Source organism: Rhincodon typus, chromosome 22 (assembly GCF_021869965.1).
Source record: "Rhincodon typus isolate 14 chromosome 22, sRhiTyp1.1, whole genome shotgun sequence".
In the NCBI taxonomy this organism is placed as follows: Eukaryota; Metazoa; Chordata; class Chondrichthyes; order Orectolobiformes; family Rhincodontidae; genus Rhincodon; species Rhincodon typus.
The window spans coordinates 5,893,584-5,919,212 of NC_063353.1; the positions used below are offsets into that span (position 1 = coordinate 5,893,584).

The following is a 25,629-nucleotide window of genomic DNA, read 5'->3' on the forward strand; positions in this document are numbered from 1 at the left end:
TCGTAGAGCATTCCGAAGGCAACTGCAATGTTGACAAAGAGGGCCATCTCAAAAGAAGCTTCTGAGGTGAAGGTTTTATTTTGAAGCTTGCTGACACCTGTCTATAAAGGGAAGGGATCATCTTAAAAGGTGGAAATTGCTGGAGAAACTGCAAAGGTCTGGCAACATGTGTATTAACATCTCGAATATGAGGTGACTCCTGTACAGAATTCGACTCGAAACTCTGCTTTCTCTCCACAGATGTTGCCAGACTTGCCAAGTTTCTCCAATGGTTTCTGTTTGCTTTAGCATGTGCAGCTCTTTGCTTTATCGTAAATTGTGTGTCAAACATGAGTGCCCCATGAAAACTTTTGAGTTTCTGCAGTGCCACCTCTCCTCCCCAGTCTGTGGAGGACAGATGCTGTGAGCAAGATAGTCACCCTCTTTTAATGCTTGGCTTCGGGAGCCATCTCATTTGTATTTCTCATCTTTCTAGCCAGCTTGCCAGTCTCCTGCCTCCCAATCCCTATCTGCTGCGTCTTTGGCAGCAAATTGTAGGCTTGCGTCCTTTCTAGGCACGATTCCCATCGAAAATAGGAGATGCGTTTGCTGAGAGACATTTCTCTCGAAGCACTTCTGAAAATTAGGCCTATCATTTTAACAATTTGACACTACTTACAGATCTTTTCTTCATTAATTAAATTAATGTTGAATGCCACCAGCTATATGAACAGCAGCCTCTTTCATCTTCATTATAACTACCTGATCAGGCTGCTCGCTGTGAGATGGAGAGTTTAACCTGCCATTCCATCCAGTGCAATGAACTCACCCTGATCGTCGCAAACAGGGAAATTTTAGAACCCCCTTTCTCCCCTCCGAAAGCAACAGCAACAAAAATAAGCACATTGTTGCATTTGGATGTTATTAGCTTTACAAGTCTAACAAGAGCCATAAAAATAAGTCTTGTTGAATGTATACATATTCTTCCTTTCATACAAATGTAGCAGAGGAGAAAGGAGCAACAATTTCCATTACATATTAAACTCATACATTAAACACAAAAAGATAAAAGCAAATATATTCAGGGATGTCTGTTGCATTAGAGTAGTTGCAGGAGGCTATTCAGGGCAGAGTAAGTGGAAATTAATTGGAATGCAGAAGAAATAGGAACAGAATAGGAAATTTAGTATAATTATAAAGAAATGCAGACAAATAAGTTATTCTTGAAAGACCTGGAATAAGGCAATTCACATTTATAGCCATAATATGAAATTAGTGAGGGGCCTAATCCCCCTTTAGCCTCCAAGTCACTTTTTTGGCACCTAATTACTAAATGGAACAGCTTTATTATGTAGGCTATTAAAAATAATGTGTTTTGATAGTTACGCTTTTTTCTTTGTGTTCCTGAGGATTTGCGAAGAATTGCCTATTTTTTATTGGATAGGCTATAAAACATTAATGCTGCACAAATATTCCCTTTTATAATTTATAGCGGGCTTTAGAATTGGAACGATTCTTCACTTTAAAGGGGCCACAAAATTTTTCTTTTGCTGTTTTGATGCAGCGGTGACAGGATAATGGGGTTTTGGATTACTCACCCCTTTCCCTTTGCCCACACCGGTGCCCTCTAGGTCACCCACGGTGGACTGGGCACTGGCTGTTGTGGATTGTGGAACTGTCACCTTCAACTTCCCACTGACTTCTCCCGTAGCCTTCTGGACCAACAAACAGAATTGGCTCAAAATATCGCACAGCCGTTTGGATTTGGACTCACCACAGTTAGAGTGGAAAACGGGCAGGACGTTCAAACTGAGCTGGCACGAGCCAGCATGGTTTGGTAAAAAAGGGTGGTTGGTGGTGGTTGGGGGAAGAAGAAAGGAAGATTTGCATTTTCAGAGCACTTTTCACGGGCCACATTGACCCCGCAAATGCTTTTTGATCATGCGTAGTGCAGGAAATGCAGCAACCAGTTTGTACACAGCAAGCTGTCACGTACAGAAACGTGATAACCACCAGCTAATCTGTTTTGTGCTGTTAAATTGAGGGATGAATGTTGGCCAGGACTGCAAGGATAATGCCCCTGCTCTTCAGAATATTGCCATGGGGTCCTTGATGTCAATATGAGCAAGCAGATGGGGCCTGGCCAAACAGCTCACTGGAAGAAAGCACATCGAGCAGCATAATGCTCCCTCATTGTGGCACGTTTGTGCTCAAATGGGATGCAGACTCGGAACCTTGTGATTTCGAGGCAAGAATGCTCCTGTATGTGACAGGAGGAGTATTAAGTGTTCAGTTTCTCTTCAAAAAACCTTTCAAGTGGATAAACCATACATGTCCAAAATGTATAGTTCCTTAATACCAAAATAGTTTGATTTGACGTGGCATTTTGCTTCAGTTCTGGGAACTTTCTGTGACTGTAGACTTGAATCATCCAGAAACTAATTCTTCCATTTACGCCGTTTACCTGAGACATGCTGAATTCCGCTTCAGTGTTTATTCAGTCAGGTTGAGAATTTAATTCCAATTAATGCAGAGTTAAGATACTTCTGTCATGGTCTCCTACGCAATTCCGACAAAAATAAATCCTCTTCGGATCCATACAGGTGCTGAGGATGGAGACACTTATCAGATTTACCCAGGCTGGAAATGTGTCCTTATCCCATATCCTAGAGGTCAGATGGCTAATATGTAGCATTGCTGCTATCCAACCATTGGGCAGGTTGCACAGAATGAATCCAAATGGATGGTGCAGAAATAGGCTGTTCACCATCCTTCCCACCCCCTCGCCTGTTCAGTTGTCCAATCTCCATACTAGCCTGCACCCTTCCCACTTCATCGAACCCTATCGTCATATTCTTCTCATTAGCTACCCTTCTATTTGCCTCAACTGCATGACTTAGCAAGTTCCACATCCTCCCCACTCTTTGGGTTATAGTTATATTTTGGGGGGTCATGATTGGTCTGATTGTGCCAAGGAGCTGGTGCGAGGAGAAAGAGTGACCTACTGTAAAGTCATTTTAATTAGAATCACTGAGTACTTGGAGATGTTTGCTCTGTCTGCATTATTCCAGCTTGTATGTTAAGAAATATTTAAGAGGGCTCATGCGGAGGTTAATTTATAACTCTCTTAATGCTGCAACTCTTATATTATCTTTATATGAATTCTTGGAATGTGGGTGTTGGTGCAAAGCCAGCATTGGAGTTTTAGCATTTTGACCAGGTAATGATGCATTAACAGTGTTGTGTATCCAAGTTGGGATGCTGTGTGATCTGGGGAACTTGGAGGTGATGGTCATCTTATATATTGGCTCCCTGTGCCCCTCATGGCGGTGTAGCTCATGAGCGGTTCAGGAGGGGATGCCAAAGACATCTTGCTGCAGTGAGTCTTGGTGATGGCCCACTCCACAGCTACAGTACACCAACATTCGAGGGAGTGGACATGTTTAAAGGTGATGGTAGTTGTGTTGTTGAACAAGGAGACCGTTTTGTTCTGGAGAACTGCATTGTTGTTGGAGCTGCATCCCTCCAGGAAAATACGAAGCCTGGACAATAGTTTGCTGTGATTTTAAAACGATTCACAGAATAACTTGTATTTCTCTCAACATTGCTTGCTGGGCATTGATCAGTCAACAGAGTGATTTGACTTTTAATGACAAAGAAATGGTAATGACACTAGATTAGGTACGGATTAGCAATGATTAACAAAGGCAGATTAGTGGCTCTATCTCTAAATATCCGTGCTGTTTTTATAATTAAGTCCAGGGAAATGAAGCCCGGCTGTGGCAACTTAATGAATGACTTGGACACGCTTTCCCAAAATAATGCTAATATTTCTGTTTTGTCCCCCTGATATTTTGACCAGGATCACGACGGCAATAAAGCAGCCTCACTATTCTCTACACACAACTCATCTACCTCACCTCTGAAGACTGAAGAAGGGGCTCGGCAGAGCAGTGAGTCAGGGTCTGGCACCACGCTGGGCACCCCAGAGAGACGCAAAGGCAGCCTAGCAGACGTAGTGGACACACTGAAGCAGAAGAAAATGGAGGAGCTCATCAAGAGTGAACCTGAGGGTAAGAACAAAAGGGACGTGATGTTTTGTTTCCTGGATGGTGGATGGAGGTTGCCTGTGGTGGATGGGGGGACAGTGGGGAGGCCAAGCCAGAATGCAGAGAGGGGAAACACACATAAATGAGCGACACTGCACTGTTGTCAATTCGAGAGAAAAGCCATAATGCAACTGCGGGCGCAATGGTTAATCTTTGGCTTTGCCAACCAGTGTCTTGCTCAAATGTGAGTCTGGAACAGTTGAAATCACCTTTTGTGAAATTTGTGTTGAATTTGTACTTGAAAATTGTTCAAATGAACTCTGCAGAACAGATATGCAGAAGTGGAATTCAATGCCGATTGCTAGATTATGCTTTGAATGCAGATGTTGATACACAGATATATGCAAAAAGTGCCAACCTATCTTCTCTTGGTGCCTGAAATGGAGATTGATGGCTTGAATATCAGTGATTGTACTTGAAGCTTGTTGCAGAGGTCAGAGAAGTTGGAAGTTATATGGTGTGGCTTTGGCAGACTGGATGATTGGATTAGCATCTTTATTGCTGTGTGTGTACTGATGGAAACTGGACAATGAATGCTAATTATTGTCACAAACAAGTGATTGAGAGAATTAATGGTGTCCTTACCGACTTAGTATTTTTTATTACTATGGCGACTTGTTCCAACCTGACCTACCCAGCAGGAAACAGCACAGAGCGAAATCCTACCTCATGAAAGTCAATAGGATCATAGAATTGTTACAGCATAGAGTGGGCTCATTAGGGCACTTGTGATGCAGTAGTAGGGTCTCCAACTCTGGGCTAGGAGGGTTGGGTTCAAGTCTCAACTGATCTAGAGTTGTACAATGATATCTTTGAACTGGTTGGTTAGAAAATACCAAAAATGTGGCCATTCAGTTCATTATACCCATGCTAGCTCTCTAAGAACCAACATGGAAACAGTACCAGTACAGGGTAAAACCTACCTTCGATTGGATCCTGTCAATGGTCAGGTGAGGTTATAATCAGTCAGTTTAAGTTCTTATTTTGGAGTGAGGATGGCCATTTTTCAGTTATTGCGAAATGAACTTTGCGCTGCCTTCTGAGGAGCGATCAAACAAAAAGCAGTGAGCGTGATAGCTTTAGAATTATTTAAATGGTGTACTGTAAAGGACTGATGAGGATCTTTCACTGAAATCAGCTCCATGACTACGGATCTCATTCCCATGGTCATGATTCATATATGTTGATGAAGCTTGGCACAGTTTGACAAGGCCCACATACCATAGGCAAACCCTGGTCACCCAATCTGGGCAAATTCATAACATCCTTCGAGGAGCTATGGAAACAAACAGCTGAAATGAGACCATGGAGGCCATTGTGTCTGTGCCCGTCATAGCTTTGAGAGACAGCTTTCTTTTTAATACCACACTTAGCCTAAAATCCTCAATTGTTATTTTTTTCCCCTTTTAATGCTTATCCCATTAACTTCTGGAAGTTACTATTGAATTTTCTTACAGTCAGTACATTCCAGATGGTGAAAAGGTCTTCCTTCCCATTGACTATTAAGTCTGTCTCATCTAGTTACTGGACCCTCCAACCACAGGAAACAGTTTCACCCTCTTTACTCTTTCAAAGTCCTCAAAAGTTTGAACATCTCTAACTCCACTTTCTTTTAAACTTCCCTGCTCTGAAGACAACATTCCCATCTTCTCTGATATTCCTCACTCTTGAATTGTTTAAGGCTGAATTTACCACTTCCCAGGTCTACTGAGGCCAACTGTAGTATCCCAGATTAGATCAGCTATTTTTGTTTTATTTCCTAATGGGATGTGGTCATTGTTGACTGAGCTAACAGTTATTGTCCATCCCTAGTTGCCCTTGAGAAGGTGGTGGTGAGCTGTCTTCTTGAATCTCTGTAGTACACGGGATATGGGTACTCTCACCATGCCGTTAGGGAGGGACACCCAAGATTTGAAGGAACGGTGAAATATTTTCAAGTCAGGATGGTGAATAGCATGGATGGAACTCAGGGGCAATGGTATTCCTGTGTATTTGCTTCCCTTGTCCCTTTTCGGTGGCAGAGGTTATGAGTTAGGCAGAGGCTTGGTGAGTTGCTGTCCCTTCTCTGGCCTTCGAGGGAGAAGAAAGAATATTTAAAACTATTTCTTTTTGTCCAAGGAGCTTCCTACATTACAACGATGAATATGCTTCAAAAAAATACAGTATCAACTAATGGTGAGGTAGTCATAATGCCACTGGACAAGTAATCCAGAACCCCAGGTTAATGTGATGTGGGTTTGAATCTCATTTGAATTTAGCTTTTAAAAAAAACTGCAATTGAAGGCTGGTATAATGGAGACAATTGTAAAAATCCCATGTTATTCTCTAATGCCCTTTTAGGGAAGGAACTCCTTACCTGGTCTGGCCTACACGTGACTCCCGTCCCATAGTTAATGTGGTTAGCTCTTCAGTGCCCCCTCAAATGGTTTAGCAAGCAACTTATATGGGTAATTAGGCATGGCCAGTAAGTTGAGGCTCGGCTGACAGTGGCCATGAGCAAATGAAAGCTACTGCACTTCTGTGACAGTCCTGAGGTTATGAAAAATACTAAAAGTTCTAGTTTGAGTAACACCTTCAGCACTTCAAGGAGCAAAATCAAGACACGCATAAAATAAAACAGGGCGAGCAAATGGGAATACACATCAGGGCAAATGACCAAATCCTCATTCAAAGAAGCAGGTTTTAAGGATAGTTTTGTAAGAAGAAGGGGGAGAGGAGCGAGGTGAACTTTGGCGAGGGGATTCTTAGCACCTGGACGGCGGAAGGTATTGTCACCAGTGGTTGGCGGAGGGAGGAAAAGGCAAGTGGATTACGCAGAGAGCAGGATTGAAGGGACGCAAGTGTTGAGAGTGTCGGGGAGGGATTCGGGGTGGGGGGGGGGGGGGGGGACCGAAACAAGTTAAACAGAGCATCCGTGAAATTCCGTTTAACAGGAGCAGCCTGCAAAGACATCACAGGTCCGTCTGGAATGTGAGAAAAGGCTGTATGGTGTTTGAAAAGAGACTTGGTATATGTCGCTTACATTTTCAGCAGCTTTGAGCTAGGCAGTTGGTCCTAATCTCACTAATGGGTTGAGCAGCTCTGTGGTAAAATTACCACCTCATAATACTGATAAAATCACTGTTCAGTTCCTTTGTATCTCATGTTTACCAGGCCTTGTATTTTGCATATTTGTTACACATTCTGTTGTGTTATTACAGTGTTGGAGATTTTATTCTGCTCTTTTTTTGTTTCTCTCTCACCCCTCAGTGAATTGATTGTTAAATGCCCTTCACAGTGTATTTGTGTTTTGTGCGAGTTTGCCACAAATGATTACACAAATAACTGTTAATGTTTTCAGCGTGTCACTCCACATTGAGAAGAACATGTAAACGCTGAATGATATTGCGTCTGTAGTGCGGAGCGAGCATGCTCTTGAGGCTGCATTAGTGAAGGCTGCAGTTATACATTAGAAAAGAATAGAATCTGCACATTATCTTTGCCGTTAAATGTACAAACAAAAGACAGCAAGCTTCTCAAGTGAGCCCGAGTAAAGCTTACACTGATGTATATAGCAGAAAATCCTTTATCCCTCCAGTCATTGTTCTTTTGTTTCTTCAAAGGCCATTAAATCGAATGGCAGGTTGTGATGAAAATTTAATTAAGGCATAGTTAAATCACACTGAAGTGGTACATTTTGGCTCTTTTCCTTCATTTGCGTTTCAGGAAGAATTAATAAGTTGAAAGCACAGGCCCTGAGTCAAAGCAGCAAGCCAGTGGCCAAACACCCATGGGTGTTGTAAACCCTGTTTAGTTCAGGGAGAGTTTTGAGTGCTGAGCTCATTTTTCATTGGTTGAAGTTTGTTTTCCTTGAGGTTCACTGCCAGTCCCATTCATTCAGAGGGTGGTGGTGGAGGTAACAAGGTGTGGAGCTGGATGAACACAGCAGGCCAAGCAGCATCAGAGGAGCAGGAAGGCTGACGTTTGATCTCAGGTTCTCCAGCATCGGCAGTTCCTACTATCTCCATGGTGGTGGAGGGTTGTTTTTCGGCCTGGAGGCCTGTGACCAGCGATATTCCACAGGGATCCGTACTGGGCCCACTTTTGTCATTTATATAAATGATTTGGATTAGGATATAGGAGGCATGGTTCATAAGTTTGCAGATGACACCAAAATTGGTGGTATGGTGAACAATGAAGAAGGTTATCTAAGATTACAAAGAGATTTTGATCAATTTGGCCAGTCCGCTGAGGAGTGGCAGATGGAGTTGAATTTGGATAATTGTGAGATATTGCAGTTTGTACAAGTCCTGCCTTTGCTTGATTTACCAATCAATGGTAGGACCCTGGGTAGTGTTGTAGAGCAGAGATCTAGGGGTTCAGGCACATAATTCTTTGCAATTTGTGTTACATGTAGACAAGGTGGTTAAAGAAGGCGTTAGCACGCTAGCCTTCATTGCTCAGACCTTTGAGTATAGGAGTTGGGATGTCTTGTTGAGGTTGTACAGGACATTGGTGAGGCCTCTTCTGGAATACTGTGTGCGGTTCTGGTTGCCCTGTTATAGGAAGGATATTATTAAACTGGAGCAGGTTCAGAAAAGATTTACCAGGATGTTGTTGGGAATAGAGAGTTTGAGATCTTAAAAATAGCTTGGAAAGATTGGGAATTTTTTTTTACTGGAGCATAGGACGTTGAGGAACGATCTTATAGAGGTTTACAAAATCATGAGGAGCATAGATAAGGTGAATGACAAGGGTCTTTTCCCTAGGGTGGGGGAGTTCTAAACTATTTTTAAGGTGGTGGATGCAGTACAGTTACAATGTTTAAAAGACCTTTTGGATAAGTACATGAACAGGAAAGGTTTGGAGGGATTTGGGCCAACACAGGCAGATGGGACTAGTTTAGTTTGGGAACATGGTCGGCGTGGTCTGGTTCAACCAAAGGGTCTGTTTCTGTGATGTATGACTGTATGACTCTCTTAATTTGTACATGAGTAAATGAGATTGTTTGTAAAGTGAAAATAATCAATAATAATGAAGGAAGTGTTCCTAACATTTAAAGGGGTGTCGCACTCCCATTGTTGCCAAAGTATGTATCAATTTTTTTCAACTCTTATTTTTAATAGCCGTGGAATTTTCTGTTTACAGAAAACAGGAACTTCGTTTAAAACCCAACTCTTAAATAAAAGTTTATATGAGGTGAATGATTTAACCGAATTTGCCAAGATTCTTGCAGCCAGGGAAGAGTCAACTATTAAAGTAACACCACCGCGAGAATCTTCTAAGAAGTTCTGCTTTTAATATTTTACAGAAAGCACGTTGTAGGGATATATACAGGTGTTCTCCAACAGGCTATGGAGTGCTGGATTTTGCCTTGACAGACCCACCGTAGTAAGAATGGATCAATATCAAAAACATACATGGAACACCGGGCTGGAAGAGGGCCACTCAATCATTGTTGATTTTTATAATGTGTTATCTCTCCCATCATGGCATTTAGTTGACCTCCGAATAATGCCATAGATTTTTCAGCAGTTAGTAGACCATTCCTCCCTTTAAGTGGGGATTGCACTTTGCTTTGTGCAGCCTTGGGTAGAGATTGAAGCGTGTTAAATTTAAAATTATAAAAGGGATTTGAGGGAGCAGGGCAGATTAGTCTTAAAACTGGAGCCATGATTTTAAGGATGGAAATCGGGAAGTGTCCTTTTTACGTAAAAGGATATGCCTCTACCCCTCCCCCATCACACCCTGCCAAAGGCTTGTAGATGCTGCAGGAACAATTTCAAGACTGAGATTGATAGAATTTGGTTATTAAGCAGCGTATGGAACATCGAACAAGAGCTGGATTTTCCTTACAGGAGCTGGAAACGGGAGTCGGTGTTATGGAGGGAACTTGTTACTCTCATGGACCTCTCATGTAGAGCCATAGAGATATACAGCATGGAAACAGACCCTTTGGTCCAACTCGTCCATGCCGACCAGATATCCTGGATAAGTCTAGTTCCGTTTGCCAGCATTTGGCCCAGATCCCTCTAAACCCTTCCCATTCATGTACCCATCCAGATGCCTTTTAAATGTTGTACCAGCCTCCACCACTTCCTCTGGCAGCTCATTCCATACTCTTTGGGATTTTCAAAGGGGAAACCTCTTAAATGATGTGGAATTGAAGTGGGGAGAGAGGGAAAGCATGGTGTCAATGAGGGAGGGCCAATCAGAGACCTGTTTTAACAAAGCTGTTAAAGAGTCTAGTCAGATCAGCCATTGCAAAAATGGCTGCCCAGGGAAAGGATTCATGAAACCTGCATGGTCACCAATGGGCCTTATTTGCCTTTGTTCCCAACCCTGAACGAGGGTCAAAATTCAAAGGTGATTAAGTGGAGTTGAGGTGCAGATGACCTATGACCTAGTTGAATGGCAGAACAAGCTTGAGGGGTTGAATTACCTCTTTCTATTCCTATAAATCTATGCTTCAAACCCTCTCCTTTTTCAGTTGTCAGAGCACAGCGGGAGACTAGGATTGGACAAATTCAGGGATCTCAGAGGGCTGTTGGGAGCTGCAATTCTTTGTGTATTCAAGGCCATATGTTTATATAACATCTTTCATTTTTTATCTTCGTAAAGGGGACTAAATCTGTAATGAAGTGGATAAAATGGGAGGCCATTGTAATTTAGATTTAAATAGAGCTGGTATTGGTTGTCCTCTGTGAAATATTTCAAATCTGTCTCCCCTTCTCATCCACCTCTAAGAGTGAGATTAAAAACCTCCATCTGTTTGCTTGTACTGGAATGAAATTTGGGTCCATTAGTGTTATTCAGCAACATTATCATGCACCAGCACTGATATCGAGGGTCTCATTTACAAATGACATTTGTTCTTTGATATCTGAACCTAGTTGTGTAGTTGGACAAGACAAAGTATTGAGGTTGAAGAGTCCCATTACTCTGCCTTATTCTGTCATTTTGTAGGAGGAATTGGATTGTTAGTTGAAACTGAGGAATTGTTGCACTTGATTTATTTACAATGTACCATTCAGCTAGCCCCAGTTGGGTTCCTCATGCTTTCAGAGCTTTGGAGTATGTTAAAGGGATCTTTGGTAATATCATTGCTGAACGGGAGATTATGTGGAACACGGGGGAGGAGACTTTATTCAGTCCAACCGACTATTGGCTGTACATTCGGCGGTTGTTAACGGTTTATGAAATGACTACATTCACTGTATGTCTGATCAACTATCACACAAAAAATGTGACCAAATTAATTGAATGTGAGGTGTCTATCAGTGGGAACAGGTATCTGATGCTCAGTAACTTCATAAACAAGAGGCTTGCCATGACTGTGCATATTTAATTTAATCAACAAGCCCATATCTCCATCCCATAATATGGTTCCTCCATGCTCTTACAGTGGAGCTTTGCATCAAGAATTTACTACAATTAAAGAGACCTTGACAGGGCTGGTAGGGGTGGGGGTTGATCTAGTATGTATTCATTTCTATTTTTAATAACAAGAACAAGCACAAGAGACACGCTTTCGACCAGAATGTTTTTTGGAGAGCTTACTCAAAGTCATCTTTACCACCTGAGGCCAGGGGACCAGAACCTCAAAATCTGCTGCTGTTGCTTCGAACTCTCTTTTATTTGAGTACTCGAGGGAGGGCTTGTGTGTTTATTAAGGAGAGCAGGTCTCCAGTGGTGATGGATAGTGAGTGGACTCACTCTGAGAGTGTTAATTAAGACGGCCAGTCGAACCTATCGATGAAGGCCTACTCAAGACTGAACGGCGTGCGGTATGAAAATGCATGAGGCACTTTATTAATAGACAGGCTCAAGGTGGCAAAGGAAATGTTTGCTTGATTTTATTTCTCTTTCATTTTGCATCAGTGTGCCTTTTATTTTGTAGTTTGTCTGGCAACAATAGTGTGACTTTGGATCAGTACAATGCCACTGCACTTAGGAGAAATGTAGTAAAAAGCAATGTCCCTCTTCACACTGCGCTCCATTCCCCTTTCATTTCTGAATTCTGCTCAGGCTATTCATCTCTTTAAATAACCTTCTGTTCTATCCCCGTTAACTTTTGTCTAGTAAGTGCATCACATTTGTCTAATTCAACTCGTTTTTCTTTTTGGCCCTGAAATGCATTCCACAGGTTTTTTTTATCCTCAACAGAAGATAACTTGTATAACCCTGCATACAATATTAACAGTGGAAAGGGAATTTCTGAGATGAACATGCTTCTATTGGAATGTGACTTAATACTGACTGTGTTCATATGAAACCACACTGTGGAGTATTAGTAATAAATAGGTCATGCTTTCATTTCCTCCCTCTGCTATATTCACTCTGTGTGTTAGTTTGGCTTGAGTTGGTAGCATTCCTGCCTCTGAATAATGAAAGTTTGTTACTCCAGAATATGTACTGCTAATCTAGGCTAACATTTCGGTGCAGTGCCGGCAGAATACTGCATTGTTGGAGCTACCCTTTCTCGGTTGAGATGCTAAATTAAGGCTCTCTTTGTCTTCTCAGGAAGGCAATAGAAAATCCCTTGGTACCATTTGAAGAGGCAGACTAAACTCTGCAGTGTCTTGACCAACATTCATCTTCTATGAGCAACAATAAGAGCTAACAGACTGGCTGTCATATATTCCATAAAAGTCTGTAGGGCCATGTTGAGTACACAAGGGTTGCAATTAGACAGATGGAACAACAGGAACTTGACTTCCATGGTAAATCATTGGTTGTAAAACTTTTTGTGATGTCCTGAAAACAATATATATTAACGACTTGGATGGGGAAAGTGAATGTATTATAGTCAAGTTTGCAGATGACAAAAACAAATTGGAAGGCACAGTGGCTCAGTGGTTAGATTTGCAACCTCACAGCCCAGGAATCCGGGTTCAATTCATCTTTCTGTGTGGAGTTTGCACATTCTCCCTGTGTCTGTGTGGGTTTCCTCTCACAATCCAGGGATTTGACCATGCTAAATTGCACATAGTGTCCAGGGATGCGCAGGCTAGGTGGGTTAGCCATGGGAAATGCAGGGTTACAGGGATAGGGTGGGGGGTGGGTCAAGTTGGGATGCTCTTCAGAGGGTTGATTTGGACTGGATGGGCCTGCTTCCACGCAGTAGTGATTCTGTGTCCTAAGGCAAGTGATGAGGATGACAACAAGAGTCTACAGAGGGATATAGACAGGTTAAATAAATGGGCAAGAACTTGGCAGATGGAACGTAATGTGGAAAAATGTGAGTTTATGCACTTTGGCAGGAAGAATAGAGGAAGCCTGCAGCATAGTGTAATTTGGGTCTTCATGCATTAACTTGAAAAAGCTAGCATACAGGTTCAGCAGGTGGTAAGAAAGACAAGTGGAATGTTGGGCTTTATTTCAAAGGGAATGGAGTCTAAATTAGAGAAGTCTTGCTAAAACTATAAAAGGCAGTAGTCAGACCACAGTTTTGGGTCCTTTATCTAAGGAAAGATATGTGGAATTAGAGGGAATCCAGAAAAGGTTAACTATGCTGATCATGGGTATGGTCACCCTTTTGCAACGGAGATGAGGAGATAGTTTTTCTTCCAGAGTGGAGTAAATTTGTGGAATTCTTTATTGCAGAAAGCTGTCGTGGCTGCATCATTAAATATATTCAAGGCTGAGACAGACAGACTTTTTAAATTAGTAAGAGAGTCAAAGGTTATGGGGAAAAGACAGGAAAGTAGAATTGAGGATTATCAATTCAGTCATGATATCATTGGATGACAGAGCAGAATCAGTGGGCTGAATGGCCTACTTATGCTTACTTAAGAAAATACTATGGCTTGAAGAATTGTATTTTGTCCTTTTTTTTAATGAAGAGAGGTTGAGATAGAGGTAAGAGTGGTCTGCTCAGAGCCAATAAAGTAAACAACTTGAGGCCTTGGGGTTTTATTTTAAAAAAGCGTTGGAACAATAGAAGCGGCCTGAATGGGTAGGGTCAATCATCCACAGAACCAGGACTTTTAGTTTTAGCTTTTCAGTAGCATTTGCTGGGGTCTTGAAGCTGGATGTGGAAGCAGTTTTTTCTCTCTCTGTTATGGCTAAAAGCTGGCGTTCTCTTCCTGCTGCTAGAATTGCATGTGAGACAATCTATTTTACTGAATTTGCCTTTGCCAAGGATGAGATCTTGCTATATTGGAAAAGTTAATGAGTAGTTTATTATTTTAAGTATTTCAACAGAGTTACAGTTAAGCCAATTCTTTATTTTATCTGCATTTTAACAATAGCATATGAATAAAGTGTGTTTTACTTCAAGCCTGTAGTTTGAACAATTGAATTGCATCTGGAATGCAACGCCTGGCACTTGTCTTCAAAATAAGAAAAAGTGATGGTCTAGGCTAGCTCCTTGACATGTTTTGAAGGGGTTTGATCTAGTCCACATCACTTGTGGTCTTATGGTAAGATTATATCAGTTCTTTAGGAACACAGGAGCAGAAGTAGGCACTTAGCCTGTAACTCTATTCAATTGGATCATGGCTGATTTGTACCCAACTCCAGGAACTCTCATTTATCTTGTATCATTATGTATTTTTATCGAATATGCACTATTGAAATCTTCAATTGATATCTAGTCTCGACAGCTTTTAAGAGAAGTAATTTCCAGATGTCAACACTACAGATTAAAATAGAAAAACAATTTATTGCTTTATAATTAAGGCATACATTTTTTTTCTCTCCGTTATATCTAAATCATCAAACCTTTTGAACATGCTGTTTTGGACAAGAGAAATTTTCTTCAAAATATGGGGAAAGCTAAAACCATTGGCCTAGATTTCCATGGCTTCATGGAGCAGCTGTAGATTTTTCCATACGACAGCTCAGATCCAGAATTCCCACCCTGATTCCTGGCAGATCCCATTTGGACTGAAAGAGGAAAGGGGCAGGATGTAACTCCAGTATGAAGGAAACCCAAACTCAATTGAACTCAACCCCATTTGAACTCAGTGCCAAGTTACAGATTTATGGAGGAGACGTACATGTGTATAAAGGGCGGATAAAATCAGTAGAACTATTACAATTCCAAGTTATTTAAATCCCAAGCCCTTTAAAAAGTTGAAAAAAGCAGCTGCTTGCTGGTCTCAGTGAAAATCTAAAACCATCTGTTTTAGCAGTTATAATAATTGTTGACATTTCCCTCAAAAACTGTCATTTTATTGGTAATAATGGTTGGTTACTTTCTACAATTTACAATTATCAGGAGCTGTGCAGGAATTGGGATGTTGTTATAATTTTGCAGTTTGATTGACAACACGAGGTTATTAAAGGATTACTTGCCTCTTTTGTCAGGTTGTGAATATGGTCAGTCTGTTTTGATATGGGACTAAGCATTTGAGAGGCTCTTAAAGTTTTGGGTTTTCACGAATGGGAGTTTTTAAAAAATTTATTTATAAGGATGTTTCCAGAGTTGGAGGGTTTGAGCTATAGGGAGGGGCTGAATAAGCTGGGACTATTTCTCTTGGAGGTTGAGGGGTGACCTTCATGGAGGTTTATAAAATCATGAGGGCCATGGATAGGTTGAATAGCCAAGGTCTTTTTTTCCCAGGGTAAGGGAGTCCAAAACTAGAGGGCATAGGTTTAAGGTGAGAGGGGAAAGATTTAAAAGGCACCTTAGAGGCAACTTTTTCACACAGAGGGTGGTGCATGTATGGAATGAGCTGCCAGAGGAAGTGGTGGAGGCTGGTACAATTACAACATTTAAAAGGCATCTGGATGGGTACATGAATAGGAAGGGTTTAGAGGGAAATGGGCCAAATGCTGGCAAATGGAACTAGATTAATTTAGGATATCTGGTCAGCATGGACAAGTTGCACTGAAGCGTCTGTTTCTGTGCTGTACATCTATGACTCTATGAAAACTTAAGTATTTATATCACTGTTTCCTCTCAACAGGGTTGTGAGGTCTGTAAATATGAGGTGAGTTGGTGTGGATGGTTTAAGGGCAATGTACCATGGGTGTGGAGCATGGATCGGCCTAAATTGGAAATGAGTTAATTTGGAGGCTATGATAGGCCGTGGGAGTGGTGGAGATGAGCTGACTTGTGAGAGATGAGTGGAATGGTTGGAGCATGGGGAGTGACTGAGGAGTGATGCAGTGTGAGGATTGAGGGCTAGAAGCTGTAATATTTATCAGCGCAACCAGGGAGTGCCAGAAAACCAAGTTAAGCCTTTTAAACAGCCTGCCTTGGCACTGATTTTGGCCAACACCATCCTGCACTAGGCCTCCATTCAGGGCATTATTTCCCGAGGCAGTGCTGGAAAGGTTCTGACTTGAATTGTTCACCTCAGGAGTGTCACCCCATGCTACGTTTCCTAGCCACTTATTCAATGTCTCTCTTGCCAGCAACTGTCTGAGGCTGCGCTTGATTGTTCACAACCTTGGTGGCATATCTGACATATTGAACTGTACTGGAGCTAGCAACACTGGCCTCTATCGAACTATGTGGAAACTTGTCCAGGAATGCCCTGTACACAAAGAGCAGGATACATCTAATCCGGCCAATTCCTGCCCCATCGGTCTACTCTCGATCATCAGTAAAGTGATGGAAGGTGTCATCAACAGTGCTATCAAGTGACACTCGCTCAGCAATAACCTGCTTAGTGACGCCCAGTTTGGGTTCTGCCAGGGCCACTCAGCTCCTGACCTCATTACAGCCTTGGTTCAAACATGGACAAAAGAGCTGAATTCCAGAGGTGAGGTGAGAGTGACAGCCCTTGACATCAAGGCTGCATTCGACCGAGTGTGGCATCAAGGAGCCCTAGCAAAACTGAAATCAATGGGTATCGGGGACAAACTCTCCACTGGTTGGATTCATACCTGACACATAGGAAGATGAGTGTGTTTGTTGGAGGTCAGACATCTCAGCTCCAGCACATCTCTGCAGGAGTTCCTCAGTGTCGTGTCCTGGGCCCAACCATCTTCAGCTGCTTCATCAACGACCTTTCCTCTATCGTAAAGTCAGAAGTGGTGATGTTCAGTGATGATTGCACAATGTTCAGCACCATTCATGACTTCTCAGATACTGAAATGGTCCAAATGTGGGCAACATCCAGGCTTGGGTTGACAAGTGGCAAGTGACATTCGTGGCACACAAATGCCAGGCTATGACCATCACCAATAAGAGACGATCTAACTACCACCTCTTGACATTCAATGGTATTACCATCACTGAATCCCCCACTATCAGCACCCTGGGGGTTACCATTGACCAGAAACTCAACTGCACTCGCCACATAAACACAGAGGCTACAAAATCAGATCAGGAGGCTAGGAATACTGCAGTGAGTAACTCACCTCCTGGCTCCTCAAAGTCTGTCCACCATCTACAAGGCACAAGTCAGGAGTGTGATGGAATACTCCCCACATGCCTGGATGAGTGCAGCCCCAACAACACTTCAGAAGCCTTACACCATCCAGGACAAAGCAGCCAGCTTAATTGAGATGACATCCACAAGCATCCACTCCCTCCACCACTGATGCTCAGTAGCAGCAGTGTGTATCATCTACAAGATGCACTTCAAAAATTCACTAAGCCTCCATAGACAGCACCTTCATGCTGTCCGCAACCACTTCCATTTGGAAGGGCCAGGACAGCAGATGCTTGGGAACACCATCACCTGCAATATCCCCTCCAAGCCATTTATCTTCCTGACGGGAAATATATCACCGTTCCTTCACTGTCACTGGGTCAAAATCCTGGAATTCCCTCCCTAATGGCATTGTGGGTCAACCCACAGCAGGTGAACTGCAGCGGGTCAAGAAGGCAGCTCACCACCACCTTCTCGAGCAATATAAATGCTGGCCAGCCAGGGATGTGCACTTCCCACAAATGAGTAATAACCTCTTCCAGCAACATTACCCTTGGAGATATCTGTCCTGTTCAGATTATGGTTTCTTGAGCATTCTAGATTTTAATCTCTCCACCATTGGTGATTTTGCCTTCAGCTGCCTAGCTCCTAAGCTCTAGAATTACCCTTTACAGTCCTCTCCACCTCTGTACCTCTCTCTTCTCCTTTTAAAGCTTTAAGGAGTGTCTGCCTCCTTGATTGAGTTTTGGCCATCTCTCATATTTCCTTATATGACCTTGCTTCATTTCTTTAAAATATATAATGCTCCTGTAAAGTGCCTTGTTACATTTTAGCATATTAAGGCTCTATGCAAATGCACATTGTCATGACCTACTTAAAAACCCAGCAAACTTGGATGAACTGATTAAGTATCTGCAAAGACATTTTAACCTGGGTAAACAGACCTGTAAGTCAATTATATAGATTATTGGATAGTTGGGCAAAAGATTAAATATTGACCTAGCTGGCAGGTGGACAAGATGGATAAATTACCTACATCGTAGGTAGCAGTCTAAAACCCAACAAAAAGGATCCAAATGCATACTGAAAGCCACAGTCTTCACTGACATCAGACCCAAGTGCAAAACGTTTGGTAATCATGGAATCAAGCAAAAATATTTTTCTTCAGGTCCATTTATTTAACCTAAGTCAAGTTCTGTGTGTGATGTGTCCAGTTAAAAACCAAAAATTGAGTATATTTTCATTAAAATGAAGTTAGTCAAAAATAGGGAAGGATTATTGAGGCACTGTCAGAAAGTTGCTTTCAATATAATCTCTCAGTAGAGCAGTCAGGTCACAAAATTATACCTGGGAGCTGAAAGCAATAGTTAATGAACAAGAATAGCAACATTCAGTTTGGAAGGAGGATGAGGACATTTGGCTACTGCCTCCCAGACTTATCACTGGCAGGACAGTATTCATTGTGTGTAAATGAATATACTGAACTGCACACTTCGGTCAACTTAAAGGGTTTCGCTACAGTTGAAACTGAAACTGACTGAAGCAGAAACACACAAAAGTGGATGAAAAATTGTACCACGCATGTTTATAAAATGCAGTGTCTCTTCTCTAAGCTTATCCAGCTAGCCTCTCCACACAACGGATTCGCTCCATTTCCATAAGAACCTTTATCTAGGTGGTCTGCAGAGGAACAAACTCACTTTTAGAGCGGCCAACCTGATTGGTATGCGCATGGTGGCTGGGTCAAACTCAGAGCTTCTGAATACAAACTGACTTCTGTAATTTATTTTCCTTTACCTGATGCTGCAAGGATCAGGAGTCTCAGTGAATGGAGTTATTGATGGGTACAATGGTTGGTTTGAGCTGCTCCAGGCCGCAATTTACTTCAAGTAGAATGAGGACTAAACACTAACATATGTAAGTCTGACAATTAACAGAAGAAAAAAAGAAGGGAGAATGTACGTTTAGATTTTGCAGAATTTAAACCAGGTTGTTCACACCCCAACATCCTTAATTCCATTTTCTCCTGCCCACCCACCCATGGGTCATGCTGCCAGCGCTGCCACATTCTAGTGAAAAGCCGGCACTTCAGACAGTACGGCACTTCTTCAGTGCCACACTAGAACATCAGCCTGGATCTGATGCTTAGTTCTCTGGAGTGGGACTTCAGCCCACAACCTTCCGACTCAACCACTTATATTCTACATAAATAAAAAACCGAAAGAACTGCGGATGTGTAAATGAGGAATACAAACAGAAGTTGCTGGAAAAGCTCAGCAGGTCTGGCGGCATCTGTGAAGAAAAAAATCAGAGTTAACGTTTTGGGCCTGGTGACCCTTCCTCAGAATTTATGTTCTACATTTGATTATTGACTTGTGATCTTGGCCACAAAGAATGGGAGGGGCTCTACAGCTGTAGCTTGTTTTAAAGAGAAGGACATTTGGCCAGTGGTCCTATGTCTTCTCATTGTCCAGTGACCACTCCTTGTCCCAGCAGTTGTCAAACGTGGCCTCGTGTGGGGTGTTCAGTGGAGAAAGAGCTAATACAGTGTGGCTTTGCACTTCCTGTTGACCCTGCTGATTTTTCTCTGCCCTCGCCTCCCCTCCCACCCACCTTTTCCTGAAACCGTTGACTCCTTGTCAGGTTCTGACCTCCTGCCCCATCCCATCCTGCCCAGTGGCCCATTATCCATGTGCCAATAATGACAGTGAGCTTTAGCAAACCTGACAGTCTGCTATCTCACTGCCTTGCCAGTGCATTTGTCTTGACCTCGTGACATTAGGCATAAAAAATTGCCTCTTGAGTGATTGGTGCAGCTACACCTCGACATGCTTTTAAGAGGAGTAGGGAAATGGGAGGAAAGGAAATATTCAAAGCTGAAATGTGTCACCCTGCGTAAAGGCACTTTCTACCAGATGTAGAAACAGTGTACACAAGCTTAACATGTGATTTCTGGCTCAGCTGATCATAGCTACCATTGCCAGAGGAAATTGACCCTCTTTCCTTTGGCATGGGGGAGAGGAAATGTGCAAGTCCATCATTCTTGACCACCATTGAATAGCCTCTGTCAGAAACTTCATATTGAGTGAGGACGGGAGTAGGCTGTGAGACTTTCTTTAGTCAAACAGTTTTCTGATACTTGCACTCTGAACCCAGATGTGGTGAATCACTTATTTTGTGGTAACCGATAGCTTTTCATCACTGTCCCGTGAAGCACCGGAACTCTCATGGTCTTAAAGGCACCACTTAAATGGAAGTTGTTGTTAGATGCTTGAGGACCAGCGTTAACATAGTGACACTTCTGCAGATCTGTCTGATAAGGACATTTTCACAGTTTGCATTCACCCTCATGCTGAATATTTTGTCAAGGCAACAGGAGCCAGGCATTTACTTCCGTGATATGGAGAGACTAGAGAAGCTGGGATTGTTTTCCTTAGAGGAGGGATGCTTCAAGGGAGGAATGAACAGAGGTGTTCAAAGTTATGTAGTCTCAAAGTAGGTCAGGAGAAATTGTGTCCACTGAAATAGTAACCGGAGGACATGGATTCAAAGAAGTTTGCAAAAAATGCTGATGGTCGTTGAGGAGAATTTGTTTTTCACATTGCAAGTTGTTCTGATCTACAACATAGAGTCTGAAAAAGGTGCTGGAAACAGATTCAATATTGACTTCAAAAAGGAACTCCGATATACCCAAACCAGAAATAGTTTCAATGTGATGGGGAAAGAGCAGGGAAGTGGGACTAATTAGAGGATTTTGTTTCAAAGATCCAACACAGATGCGATGGGCAGAATAGTCTTCTGTTCTAAGTTTCTCTGACTTTATAATACCATAAAGGGAGAGATGGATTTTACCCATATATGAAATTAGTTAAAGTTACGGCCACTTCTAAATTTGGAAATAAGTCTGGTAAACATTCATCTGGGAGACTTTGCAATTTTCATAACTTTGAGGGAGAAAATTGTCTGTGACGTTCTTCCATACTCTGTGTTGTGGAGGGTTCCATGAAATGTTTAGCCTCATGTTAATTTGTATGGCAGCTCAAAGCCCAACAGACTAATGTGATGTCAATGTAAAATGCATCACACAGTGTAATTACTGACTGCTGCAGCAGTTGGAAATGGAAGGCAATTGAAGGCGCAGTTCCCCGTGAAATCTCTGCTTAGTTCTGGTCCTGTTAATAAGCCACGTACCAAAGCTATTGATTTGTCTAAGATGCAAGCAGCACAGGTCGCTTGGCTATTGTCTTTAGATGCAGATCCTGTTTGTACTGTGCATCCGTGACATCAGAGCAGTTGTGGTTTGCATTCAGTGTAGATTCCAATCACTGTTCCCTCACCTCTTCCTTCTATCCATTTTGCCTCTTCCAATTTTGACTTTAATGTGCTTCAGAATGACTGTTTCAATTGCTAAGGCAAACCCAGAGCATTGTTTATCATTTCAGCTTGAGCGAGGACATAACCTAGTAATGGGGACGAATTTCTCACGCTTTCCGGATGGAGAGTAATGGGGTCGTATTGTGGCTTGATAAAATCTAAACATTTCCTTACCAATTCCATTCTTTGTATGTGACTCCACTGCACCTATTCCCTTTTCCGTTTCAGGTTACAACTCATTTGGCAAACGAGGCTTTCACTCTCTCCTTGCGAATATTCCAGATTGAAAGTAACTATTCACTTTGTTTCCACCACACGTTCAGGCAGGGCAGCACAGGTTATAACAACTCATTGTTTTAAAATATTTCTCCTCAACTCACCTTTGGCTCTTTTGTCAGTTGTCTTAAAATTGTGCCATAAGGTTCTGCCAGTGGAACCAGTTTCTCCTTATTGACTCATTCAAGACCCTTTATGATTTTGGCTGTCTCTATTAAACTCTCTGTCTGCTCTGGGGAGAATAATCCCAGCTCACACCATTCATGTGACCATTCTAGCAAGTCTCCTTTGCGCTCTCTCCAAAGCCTTGTCACCTTCACAATTTTTGTTCAGATGGGAAGCCAGGTTTTGTGGTTTATATTGTGACCGGGAAGGAAGAGTTGGGAGCGCAGCTAGACGTTGGGGGAAAGGGGAGGAGGGAAGGGAGAAATTGGGGAAAAGAGGTGAGAATTTCATCCCCTCCCACTGCGCCGTGATTTACCTTTTGACCCAGGAAGTAACCAATATGAGACCATAAGACAGAGGAGCAGAATTAGGCTATTCGGCCCATTGATTTTCACCCTGCCATTTGATCATGCCCTTGCTATTTCTCAACCCCATACTCCTGCCCTTTTCCCGTAACCCTTGATCCCCTTACCAATGAAGGACCCATCTATCTCTGTCTTAAATATACTCAATAACTTGGCCTCCACAGCCCTCAGAGACAATGAGTTTCACAGATTCACCAACCTCTGGCTGAAGAAATTCCTCCTCATTCTCAGTTCTAAAGGGTCAACCCTTTACTCTGAGGCTGTGCTCTTGTGTCCTGATCTCTCCTACTAGTAGAAACATCTTCTCTACAACCACTCTATCCAGTCCTCTCAGTATTCTGTGAGTTTCAATCAGATTCCGAACCCCAACACCGCCCCCCCTCAACCCCCAACCCCCCGCCTTTCATTTTTCTAAACTCCATCGAATACTGACCCAGAGTCTACAACCGCCCCTCATATGAAAAGCCCTTCACCTCCTGGGATCATTCTCATAACCCTCGTCTGGACCACCCCCAACACCAGCACATTCTTCCTTAGATATGGGGCCCAAATCTACTCACAATATATCCAAACGTGGTCTCACCAGAGCCTGATACTGCCTCAGCAGTGCATCTCTGCTTTTAACCTGAAGAAAATCCTGAACTAGGACTCCCAAGTCTCTTTGTGCTTCAGATTTCTGAAGCCTTTCCACATTTAGAAAATAGTCCATGTCTGTTTTCTTCCTGCCAAAGTGCATAACCTCACACTTTCCCACATTAAATTCCATCTGTCACTTGCCTAGCCTGCCCAAATCGTTTTTGCAGCCTCTCTGCTTCCTCAACATTACCTGTCTCTCCACCTATCTATCTGTCATCTGTAAACTTAGTGACAATGCCCTCAGTTCCTTCATCCAGATTGTTAATGTAGAACGTGAATAGTTGTGGTCCCAACGTTGCCCCCTGTGGAACTCCACTAGTCACTAACTGCCATCCTGAAAAAGACCCTTTTTTCTCTACTTTCTGTCTTCTGTTGGTCAGCCAATCCTCTACCCAAGCCAGTACCTTGCCCCTAATACCATGGGCTCTTATCCTTTTTAGCAGCTTCCTGTGCGGCACCTTTTCAAAGACCTTCTGGAAATCCAAATGGATCATGTCCGCTGGCTCTCCTTTGGAAACTTAGAGGTTTGAGGAAATTAATGCTGTTGGAGTAGAGTGAGGCTGTTCATGAGAAATCTCATGGTTTATATTTGGGAAGGAGAATCTGAATATAGAATGGTTGACATGTAGAAAACAGTCTGTCATATTTCATGCACTTGCTGTTGACTGTTTGTTGGCAGTCAATGTGAATTATGCACAGCTGCAGTGAGGCAAGTCATCGATGTCTCAACTAACAGGCCTGGGCATTCAGTTGAATGGACCATTTGTATAGTTAACCTAAACAAGTAAGGTTAGGTAAGTAAGAGAGGCCACCATCAGTTCTGAGGAAGGGTCACCGGACCCAAAACGTTAACTCTGTTTTCTCCTTCACAGATGCTGCCAGACCTGCTGAGCTTTTCCAGCAATTTTGTCTTTGTAAGTAAGAGGGGCAGTTAGCTGTCACAATTGAGCCTGGTCTCTTTGAATTTAGCAGAGTTAATTTTTAAAAAATTAGTCCTATAATTTACTGGTCCTTTAACTCCCGTTTGGACTGCACAACTCGAGCTGAAACTGGGATTTGATTGATTTGTCTTTCTTGTCACGTGTAGCTAAATACTGTGAAAATCTTTGTTTATGAGCGGTACAGGCAGATCACAGCAAGCAAACATGTACAGATCAAAAAGACTTAGAGACGTACAGGTTACAGTGCTGGTTACATTATTTGAGGCTACAGTCCATTTAACAGTCTGATAATGGCCAGAAAGAAGCTGTTCCTGAACCTGCTGGTGCGTGTGTTCAAACTTCTGTATCTTCCGATGGAAGAGTTTGTAGGAGATCATTACCGGGGTGAGATAGGTCTTTGATGGTGGCCTCCTTTCTGGGGCAGCGAGCCGTGTAAATAGAGTCCAAGCATGGAAGGTTGGCTTCCCTGATGGTCTGGGCTGTGCACACCACCTTCTGTAGTTTCTTACTGTCCTGGGTAGAGCAGTTGCCAGACCAGGCCGTTATGCACCCGGACTGTATGCTTTCAATGGTATATCTGTAGAAGTGGTGAGGGATTTGGCTTGAATGTGATGCCTTTCTAAGGAAATAGTTTATAGATGCTGTTGGTATAGGGTGGTGAGGCTTGTGGAATGAGGGGGATGCAGTGGTGTGTTGGAGGAAGATGGAAAGTTCAGTTAGTTTTGGTGTATGTGCCTTCTATCTGGTCACTTGTTTTTTGGTTGATTATCTTTTCTGTTGGATTTAAAGACCTTCAGTTGGAAGGTGAAGTGAGTGAATGATGTGTTAACACACATGATACATCACTGCCCTGAGATCGGTTTCATATTCCTGACTATCAGGAACCATGCCACTGTCTGAATGAAACTTCGCTCTCAAAGTCAAGGCTGAGTAAACATGTCTTCGGTTCAGAGCATCTTTAACAATAATAAGGAAATATAATGCGTGTAATCATGGCTTTTTGCTTTGGTATGGAATACATTCTATAAATAATGTACAGAATAGTATTTTTAAGGATTAGGAAATGACCATGGAGTGTTTCCTGCTGTAAAATGTTACCACCAGACTCTGCATTTGGGGAGTTGGCCATGGCAGACAGCAACAGGGAGGAGGGGACAACTCAATAAAATACTTCTTCGTCATAGAACCCCTACAGTCTGAGAACAGGCCCTTTGGCCTAACAAGTCCACACTGACCCCCAGAGCATCCCCCTATAACCCACTTAATCTACACATCCCTGAACACTATGGGCAATTTAGCATGGCCAATCCACCTAACCTGTACATCTTCGGACTGTGGGAGGAAACCGGAGCACCCGGAGGAAACCCACGCAGACACAGGGAGAATATGCAAACTCCACACAGACAGTTGCCTGAGGGTGGAATCAAACCTGGGTCCCTGGTGCTGTGAGGCTGCAGTGCTAACCACTGAGCCA

The 25,629-nt window shown here is 42.7% G+C and overlaps 1 protein-coding gene across 3 annotated transcripts in view; it reads left to right on the forward strand.

The window, feature by feature from the left end:
• Positions 1-25,629, forward strand: part of sox5 (SRY-box transcription factor 5) — a 384,119-nt gene that overhangs the window by 103,224 nt on the left and 255,266 nt on the right. For all 3 annotated transcript variants that reach the window (XM_048610486.1, XM_048610485.1, XM_048610484.1), the window contains one exon: positions 3,842-4,052. In XM_048610486.1, the coding sequence (XP_048466443.1) occupies positions 3,842-4,052 (211 nt within the window). The remainder of the gene's footprint in view (positions 1-3,841; positions 4,053-25,629) is intronic.